This window comes from Tamandua tetradactyla, chromosome 2, assembly GCF_023851605.1.
Source record: "Tamandua tetradactyla isolate mTamTet1 chromosome 2, mTamTet1.pri, whole genome shotgun sequence".
Lineage (NCBI taxonomy): Eukaryota > Metazoa > Chordata > Mammalia > Pilosa > Myrmecophagidae > Tamandua > Tamandua tetradactyla.
This window is the reverse complement of record NC_135328.1, coordinates 55,755,899-55,765,010: the sequence shown is the minus strand read 5'-3', so window position 1 is coordinate 55,765,010 and position 9,112 is coordinate 55,755,899. Positions and strand designations below refer to the sequence as shown.

The 9,112-nt window shown below is 57.3% G+C and overlaps 1 protein-coding gene across 1 annotated transcript; it reads right to left on the bottom strand.

Annotated features, from left to right (window-relative positions):
- Window positions 1-989: 989 nt before the first annotated feature.
- BARHL1 (BarH like homeobox 1) lies at window positions 990-8,005 on the bottom strand. Its single transcript, XM_077133615.1, has 3 exons — window positions 7,540-8,005; window positions 3,063-3,285; window positions 990-1,284 (listed from the first exon to the last, which is right to left on the bottom strand). Exons 1-3 carry the CDS (start codon window positions 8,003-8,005, stop codon window positions 990-992), a joined length of 984 nt encoding a protein of 327 aa, XP_076989730.1.
- Window positions 8,006-9,112: the final 1,107 nt, after the last annotated feature.

Here is a 9,112-nt window from a genome sequence, read left to right as displayed (position 1 = left end):
GAGGAGGGGGGAGCACCGGCTCGTCTCATTGTAGAGATGGGAAGACTGAGGCCAAGGAGGCGAGATCTTGCCCAAGGCCACAGCGAGTCCAATCGGGGACCCGTCCTCACGATCGCACCGCCAAAGAAGAGAAAGGGGACAAAAATGATTTGTTACTGGCTGTGGAAGGAGACAGAGTGCCGGGAGAGGGAAGTGGCTTAAGGAGGAGTGGGAGAGAAGAGCTGAGTGCGGACTCCTTGGGAGCGCGGACAGGCGTTTGGGCATTTGTAAGAAGTTTATTTCGACATCTAAAAAAGAATTCCAGAGCCCTCGTTGCCTCCGCGACAGGGGCTGAAGGTTGGGGGAAAGGGTCGGGATGGGTAGGAAGACCCCCTCAGCCCCTTCTAGCCGCACCCGGGAAGGGGGAGGGCACAGGCCACAGATTCACTGATTTACGGACACGGTCACGGGCTCATGGGTCACGAATAAATAACTTCATATACACTTTGCACACAGTATGTACAGCTCAGCCGCCGGACCGGACGCTGGGGTGGGAAGCTGGGGTAGGGAGCGGAGCACAGGGGTGCGCTCCCACACTCCCCCGCCCCTCCTCCAGGCAGAGGTGCGGAGGGAGGGGATGGTGTGCCGCTGGAGCATGGAGAGGAAGTAGGAGAGAGGAACAGGGTGCCTAGAGGAGCCGGCAGGGTTTGGGGGAGGCAGAGACGCATATATACATCCGGCAGGTGGAAGTGGCTCTTTGATGGAGCGGCCAGGAGGGAGGACGCCCAGGAGCGGGGAAACTCAGTTTGGGGTCCGGGCCTCAGTGGACTTGGCATTTGGCCCTTCGAGGGACACTGGGCTGGGGCGCCGGGGAGAGTCAGACAGGGGCCCTCCGGGAGGAGGCGTCGAAACCCCACGCCCTACGTGGATGGGTGCAAGGGGTCTGCGCGGAGATCCCGGGAAGGAGGAGCTGGGGACGCCCGGAGCGGGCCGGGCCGCGGGCGGGCGCCTCACCGAGGCTGGGCGGCGCGCGGGAGGACCCCCGCTAGCGGAGGCAGCGGCGGGGGCGGCTCACTGGCGCCCTGGAGTCCGTGGATGAGGATGCGGGGCACCAGAGGTCTCTGGAGGGCGGGTGGCGGAGCGCTTGGCCCGCGGTACAGGTAGAGGGCTGCGCCCGGGTCCAGGTTGGAAACTAGACTTTGCGGGTAGAAATAAGGCGACGGGAACATCCGCTGGAGCGCTGAGTAATTGCCCGCCTCCGCCAGCAGCTCCAACCCGACGGCCGTCTGTCGCTTCCATTTAGTCCTGGGGACCGAAACAAACACGCACGGCCGAGTCAGGGCTGGGGCGCCGGGCGACCTCTACCCCTCCTGATTAACTGGCCCAGAGCGCCTGCAGAGAGCCCAGGAGCGATCACACTAAATTGTTAATAAGTAACGGAGGGCCGGGCTGCGTTCCCACGCGTTACATGCATCTCGTTTAATCTTCCACCAGCCTTCCAGAGTTATTTCCCCCATTTTATGGATAAGAAACTGAGGTGTGAACCAGTTTTCAAGATGGTCTCGAAAACGGAAGCGCCCTGGTTCTAATCCTGGGCGTCTGTCCCCAAAGTCGGTGCTCTCACCTTGACGCATTCTGTTTAGAAAATAGCATTCAGGGCCCTTGGGGATGGGTGTTGGGGGTCCCCGTGTGTGTGCTTCCCCTGGTGAGGCCTGAGTCAGCCTCGCCCTGGAGAGGGCGCCAGGGGTCAGGGGGTTGGGTCGCTAGTCTCGGAAAGGAAGCGGATAATTCTCCCGGCGCGGCGGGTCAGAGGAGGCACCGCCGAGGAACCGCGCAGGCCCGAGACGCAGAGGAGGCGCGCGGGGCCAGGGACCCTCACGGCCACGTCTCCCACCGCAGGCCGCACAGGCCTCCCTCGGCACCCAGGTTCGAGCGAGGGGTGAGCACCGCATCCCGCCTAGCCTCGAAGTTGGGACGCCATTCGCCGAGCGTAGGCCCGGGACTCTGAAGATGGGAAGGCGGAGGCCACGCTGCGGGGCCCAGGCCCTTGGACGAACCCGGTGGGCAAGGCCAGGCCGGCGGGCCGGGAGCCCACTGAGGCGGGCTCAGCCACGCCAGCCACGTTTCCTTTCCTGAATTATTCATCATCATCATAATTGTGTAATTACTGTAACGGGCCTTAATTATTGATGCCCGAAGCAGTAATCGGTATTTATTATTAATGGGGCAACGTGTTCTGAGGCTTGTTTATGGAAAGCACCATTTCGGCATCTAAGTGTGCCTGAGTGTGTGACTGTGGAGCGAGTGTGAGTGGACGAGTGCTGAAGCATGTGTGTGTGTGTGTGTTTGAGTAGAACGTGTGAGTTGCATCGTGTTGTGGGTCTGTAAGTGTGACCGAGTGTGTGTGGCGAGTATGAGTGTGTAGAATGTATGTGTTTATCTGTATTGTTAAATGTGTTGAGAAGGGGAAATAGGTAATGCGTGTTCAAGACCGGTGCTGATCCTCCTCTCCTTACCCTTTTTGAACACGAGTCTCCAAGAACAGGAGCCAGGCTGGGTTTCCCGCGAGTGGTTTCGGGCTGGAGAGGCTCAGCGAAGCTCCGAAGCGCAGGCAGCGGCTGCCTGGCTGGGTTACTCAGCTTCACTCTGCAGCCGAGGGCAGCTGCCCTCAGGTCCTCTCCCTGAGGCACCCGCCTCCTACCCTGGCCTGGGGCGTCCACCGAGTGGGCTCAGTGGCCCAAACACCCCAGGGCTCAAGCTGAGCCAGGCGGAGGTGCTGGGCAGGAACCCTGGGGGAGTGAGGTAGCTCTTGGACCTAGCGTGGCTGCTGTGTTTTTCTGTCCATCTGTCGTGGACGGGGCTGACTGCACCCTATAGTTAGAATCTAGTCCTGTCTCTGCCCCTCACTGTAGACTGGGCAAGGCCTTCTCCCTTGGGGGCCTCAGTTTCCGGACTTTTACACAATGGAGGAGGCTCCAGAGTCCTCTTTTAGCGCCAGGGGGTGGTTTCGTGAGTGCCCTGGAGCAGCAGCGAGGAGAGGGGAAGGGGCCCTTCCCTCCCGCCACCCCGCCGCCGCGCCTCACCTGCGGTTTTGATACCAGGTCTTGACCTGCGTGTCGGTGAGGTTGAGCGAGGCGGCGAGCTCCATGCGGTCCTGCACACTCAGGTACTTCTGCCTCTCGAAGCTGCGCTCCAGCTGCGCCAGCTGATGGTCGGTGAAGGCCGTGCGCGCCTTGCGCGGCTTTTTCAGGCGCACCGGGGGACTGTCCCGCGAGCTGGAGATCTCGCGGTCGCCCTCCTCCTTCACTGCGGAGACACAGCGGCGCGTCAGGGCCGGGCCCCACCGTTCCCCGACTCGTCGGCCTGCCCACCCTCCCTCCCCGGTCGGCCGCTGTCCCCTCGCGTTCGTGTACACGCGGCTCCCGATCGCGGTGGCCTCGCCACACCCAAGGCGTGGCGCCCGCGGGAAAGTTGCTCCGAACCGGGACCTCCGGGTATCCCGTAGAAGGGCGTGAACCCGGCCAGAGGGGGACTGCAGCTGGGGCTGGCGGCTCCGGAGAGAAAGAATCTTAAGCTGGGAGAACTCAACCCGGCTTTCTCTCCGCCACGCTCCTGCGCCTGATCCTCGCTCCCTGGAGGAATAAACAGAGCGACCGATAGCTGTTGTGCGGGAACCCGCCCCGGCGTGGGAGATGGGGCAGCGCCGGGTCCAGGGCTTCCGGCGGGATGGGACGCGCGGCTGCAGGACTGTGCTCGGCGCCTGCTTCCGGATTTCCCAGCCCGGGTCTGGAGCGGGAAGGGATAAAGGAAAGCGGGTATCCTGGGAGGAAAAACCCGTGTGGAGAGACAAAACCTGCCCATCGTTGGACGACTCATTGCCTCAAAGAGCAAATAATTTTACTCCCATCTTGTGTGGCCCCCCATATGGATACCGAGATAGAAGTGGTGGCTTCCCCCACGCTTAGGCTGTGTCCAAACAGCGCGCAATGCAGGAGGCCAGGTGCGAGGACGAGGTCCCAGGTACGGGGGTCTGGGAGGGCAAAGCACTTTGGAGAGAAAAATTATTCTGCCACACATTTACCCCTCGGCTGAGCGCGTTGCCGGGGTCTATGTTTCGTTGTCCAAACTGCATACTACGTCCCCGTTTCACCCCGTGTCCCACGGTTGGGACAGTCGAGCACTAGAATTCCTTCGATTGAGGTCCAAAGATGGAATTGACAGGAGTGATTTCTGGTTTCTCCCCCCAAACACTTTCATTCGGAAATGATAGTGCCCGAAAACGCACACTTGACGGAGCAAACAACCCTCTTTCCCTCCTTCTTCCCCTAAATCTATTAGGTAACCAAAGTGACCTCGTCCCCAGAATCGGCGGTGCGGGCTGGGGAGCCCCTCCGCAACCCCCTCTCCCTACTTTTCCATTTTTCTTTATGGTGAATCTCATCCTGCGTGGCATTTGCCGTGACAGGGTTTAACTGAATGCGAGTTGATTTCTCTCTGTAGGAAACAATAATCCGGTTAATTGAGCCACTAGGGAGCAGGACTTTTCAACCGGAAAGGCAAGAAGCGGCTCGAGGCCTGGAGGGCGCGAGGCACCGGGTGCCCTGAGGCGGCCGAGTAGGGAGAGTGCTGGGGAGAAACCGCGGCCGATGTCACACGCGCTTCCCGCGGCTCCTCCAAGCAGGTGCCAGGCTCTCTCTGCCCTATGGGACTCAGGCCACGGCGGGGCTCGGCCACGTTGAGAAATGGAAACATATTGGGGTGGGGGTGGAGGGACTTGAGTTCTGTCTGTGCTGGGGTGGTAAGCTGAAACAAGTGTGAGGGAATGATCATCCACACAAGCCTATCTCAAACTTGATTTTGGAGAACTCTACTTTTTTACCTAATTGTCTGGACTGACTGTTTAGGAAGATCCCCACTTCTCAGGGCTGATGTCCTAAGTGAGGGGAGAGTGTTAAGTTTGCGATGCCAAGAAGGACTGGTCAGTTACAAAGATTTTGTTGTCGTTTTTGTTTTGTTTCGTTGTTTTTGCCAATCCCTCCCCAAAGCGGGCTGGAGCCCTGGGGCACGCACTCGGCGCTCTCTGGGCATCAGCCTCGGCCTCGGGACTTCGCAGCCCGAAGGCTCCAACTTCATGTCGAAGTTGGAGGCTGACCGACACCGCCTGCTTTGCGCAAAGCGCGGTCTCTCCGCAGACCTTCGCTCCAGCCGCCTGGGGTTGGCGACGGACGTCCTAAGTCCCATTTCGGCTTCTTTAAATATATGCATAAAAACATATATATTCTATGCTTGAGGAGTCTTTGATACCAGAAACGCGGGATGAGACTGACCTTCCCGCTATGCCCCTCTGGGAGGAAAATGGCTTTTGGCGTGAAAGGCAACAGAGTGACCGGTTTAGATGTTCACCGTGTCTGGGCCCGGTGCGTCTCCGCACGGCTTCCTAACTGCGACCCTGAAAAAGTCGCCTCCCGCGTTTGAGAAGCGCTCCGGACACGGCCTCGGCGACTGTTCCCACTTCTTTTTTTTTTTTTAACCCCGGGGCTTTCTAGGCTCAAAGACAGCCGCGCCCAGGGGAGGGGGCCTCCTTCCACTCTGCGCAGCGCCAAACCCGTTTAAGCCTTACGTGGACAGCCATCTCTCCTCACCTCCCTGATCAGATATCATCGGGGACAAGAGAAGAAAATTGATATTCCAATTATCTTAAACGAAACCTCCTCTCAAAACGCTACCCGGGGGCAAAGAAATAAAAGGAGAACCAAACTTTCGCTACCACCAACATCGCATTAGCACACGAGGTTAAAGGGTCTTGACTCCCCCCCCAGCTCTAACCATAAAGCTGGAGTTTTGTTGTTTTTGAAAATTATGAATAATAAAACACGATGTTATAAATATAAATTTAGATCCCCCTCCCATGCACACACCTGTCTTTCTCCAGTGGAAGTTTTCTCTGCCTCTCTCTAAACAGGCCCGAGGGCGGGGGGAGGAGCAAGCATTGCTGGGCCAAGGTGTCAGAGCTCTCAGCACTTACATTCCTTTGCTCTTTCTCTTTGGGCACTCCTGTCCACTCTCCTCATTTTCTAGGCAACTGTTAGCCCAGGCTGAGGGATGCTCGGCCATTTGCCTAGGGACTGGAGAAGAATGGGGTGTAAATAGGGAGTGGGGCCCCAAATGGGTTTCGATTTGGGGTCAGGGCATGTCTACAGACAAGTTCTTGGCTAGGAAGAGAGTGTTAAATGAGCCTTCCTAAATTTTTGTGAAGCCTTGGTATAAATCAAAACCAGGAGGGGGTGGGGGTCCCCAAGACAACAAAGAAGTTGCCTTTATAGGGAAATTTCATCTCATGAATGCGGTTCTGGGAATTAATTACACAGCTGAAAGGAGAATTCCGAACAGCCTCTGCCAGCTCTGAGTTTTCTGTCGCCTCAAGCCTGGATATTCCTTTCTCTCACCTTCTGCCTCCTGATTTCTTCCTAGAAAGAACTTTGCACTTCCAGGCCTGCCAAAGAACTGAAGGCAAAGTAGGGGCTGAGAGGGAGAAACAGAATTAGAGACCTCTTTCTTTCCATCTTCCATCTCTCCCTCCCTTCCTTCTTTTCTTAATTACTTTCTTTTCTTTCTCTCCTTCCTTCCTTCTGTCTTTCTTTCTTTCCTTCTTCTCCCTTTTTCTCTTAATTCTGATCTCAGCTCCGTGGTTAAGACGGAATAAAAAGGGAATAACAACAACAATAACAAACATTCATGGGGGTGAAAAGGCAAGTTAAGGGGCAGCAAGTTCAGTACCGGGGCAATAGGGTTAGCTCCTTGGGAATCTCTGGGTCCCCCACCCCCACCCCCACACATAATGTGGAGTTTATTGCTCAATGTGCTTAAAATCAAATTCAGTGAAACCTGCTGGGTGGGTGTGGGATTCTGCCTTCTTCACCAGACCTCTGAACCTGCTCCCACCAGCCACCTGGCTCCTGTTTCTACTTCAAAGCGAGCATTTCTTGTGCATGATTCACAGAGCCCAGAGTCGCACTGGGCCTAATGGGAGGGAGAATCCAGTTCCTCTTCCCATCTGGAAATTCAGATTAAAGCGTGAAAAATTCTGACTTTTCCCTAAGCTCCAGTTGAAATTTCCTACTAGGTTTTTCCTGTTATAAATGAGCATTCACACAGAAACCTTTGGGTCTTCCATTGCTTCTGCAAAGGTGCTTCCTGGAGAGCCACTGACCTTATAGAAACGCACTCCTCCCCATCAGCACAACTGGGGTAAGAGGAAGTCCCAGTCAAAGTTTAGAAAGTTTGCTTTGTGCGTTTTTGGGACTATCTCCTTGTTCACACAGTATTCCCACCCCTTGCCCCCCCCCCCATTTCTCCCCTGAACTCTGTGTTGCTAAAAGGCATAGGGCTGGCTGAAAGGTTTGAGCAAGACCAATTCTTCAGCCTGGGCCCTGAAGGAGCTCCGAGGTGAGATATGCCTGCCCCTGATGTGTGTACCCAAGTTTTAAATGCCAGTTTTTAGAAATAAAGCATCCCACCACACACATACAGCTTTCAGCTTTTCAAATCCTGTTTTCTTACCTTTATACTCAGAGTCCGATGAGGCATTGCTGCCACTTTTGTCCAGCTTTTCTCTAAAGTCCTCTCCAGCCTTGCCGGCAAGGCGGCCCCCAGGTTCAGGGGCGGCGGGCTGCCCGCTGCTAGAGTAGGGTGCGCAGGCCGCGAGTGGTTTGCAGTCGGCAAGTATGTCTCTGATCAAAAAGGAGGAGGTGACTGTGCGCGACTGAGCCGGGGCGGAGAGCTGCCCTGGCTGCAGGTGGGAGTCCAAACCTGGGCCGGATACCCCACCAGGCCGTGGAGCACCAGTCTCCAAACAGTCCCTTCCTGGCGAGGCTGGCGAAGAGCAGTCGCTGCTGCTTTCCGAGCGTGGACTCAGCTCCAGGGGCGAGCGGCAGTCCCCGAGCAAAGGGTCCCCCTTGGGAAGGGCGGGGCTGCCCGCGCGGTGGGAGAGAATGGAGTCGATCCCAAAGCCATTGGAGCCTTCCATAGCCAGGCTACGACCTTTCTTCCCCAAAAGCTCCCCACCCACCCCCAACCCCAGCCGCCGCTGCCTCTGCCCCTAGCTGCGGGCTGGCATGGGGAAGGCGGGCAGGGAGCCTGCGGGCACCTTGGATGGAGTTCAGCCTTGGGGGATCCCGGGAGCTCTGGGCCAACCTCCTCTGCGCATTAGATCCAAGAGGGCTCAAGGCGTCTTCTGCAGCATCGCGCCGAGCCACCGAGCCGAGGGGGGGTGGTGGGAGTGTCAGGAAGGAACGGGTGGGAGGGCGCGTCAAGTTGGGGAGAGCAAAAGGGGAGACGGACAGTCTGAACGTCCCTTTGGCACAGAAGAAATGCGGGGATGTTGGAATCTAAATAAAGCCTTTAAAAAAAAAAATCCAAACCGCACGCTTCCTCCAGGTGAGCAGTGGGCGAGGGCAGCGGGGTCAGCACCGCGGATAGCGGCAGGCCCGGGGCGGCGCTACAGGCCGGCGGGACCGAGCGCACCTGGACGCGTCAGCACCGCGGATAGCGGCAGGGGCGGCCGGCAGAGCATGACGCTCCACCTGCGCGAGAGGTCCTTTCTCGGCGCTCCTGTAGTTCCAGGGGGGCGTCAGCACCGTGGACAGCGCCTCCCGGTCCTCGGCTGCAGCTTTCAGTCCCTTCGCCGCGAGCGTCTTCGCCTCTCCCCCCTTTTCTTTAAAAAATGAACTTGTGTCACTTTTACTTTGGGGCTGGGTTTTTTTTGTTGTTGTTGTTTCTTTTTTTTTTTTCCGCTGTGTTGTGTTTTTTTTAAAAGGGACTCGCCCACGTGTCCCCGGAGTGATGACGCTGATTGGCTCCGGCCTATTTTGGGGGTGATGTCACGGCTCCGCAAGCCACGGCCCGATCCCCTTTCAGTTTGATTAAAAGAGACACTGAATTAATTAGAGCACGGCCCCAACTGTTTACCGGCGATTTCCACACGGTTTGCTTTCATTAGGCCAGTGATGAAGCTCCTAATGAGGGTGATTAGCCGAGGGGGGTGCGGGCTGGCGGGGAGGGGGCCAAAGCTCGGCTGCCGCTGCTGCTGCGGGTGGGTGGAGATGTGCCGGTTTTGCAAGTTTTCCCGGACCCT

Bases quoted from the DNA above. Each gene is read 5' to 3' on its own strand.
- BARHL1 (XM_077133615.1), bottom strand. From the start codon at position 8,005: ATGGAAGGCTCCAATGGCTTTGGGATCGACTCCATTCTCTCCCACCGC. The intron at 3,286-7,539 runs GTAAGAAAACAG...GTGTCTCCGCAG, and splicing joins ATCGGACTCTGAGTATAAAG to TGAAGGAGGAGGGCGACCGC. The intron at 1,285-3,062 runs GTGAGGCGCGGC...TTCGGTCCCCAG, and splicing joins ACCTGGTATCAAAACCGCAG to GACTAAATGGAAGCGACAGA.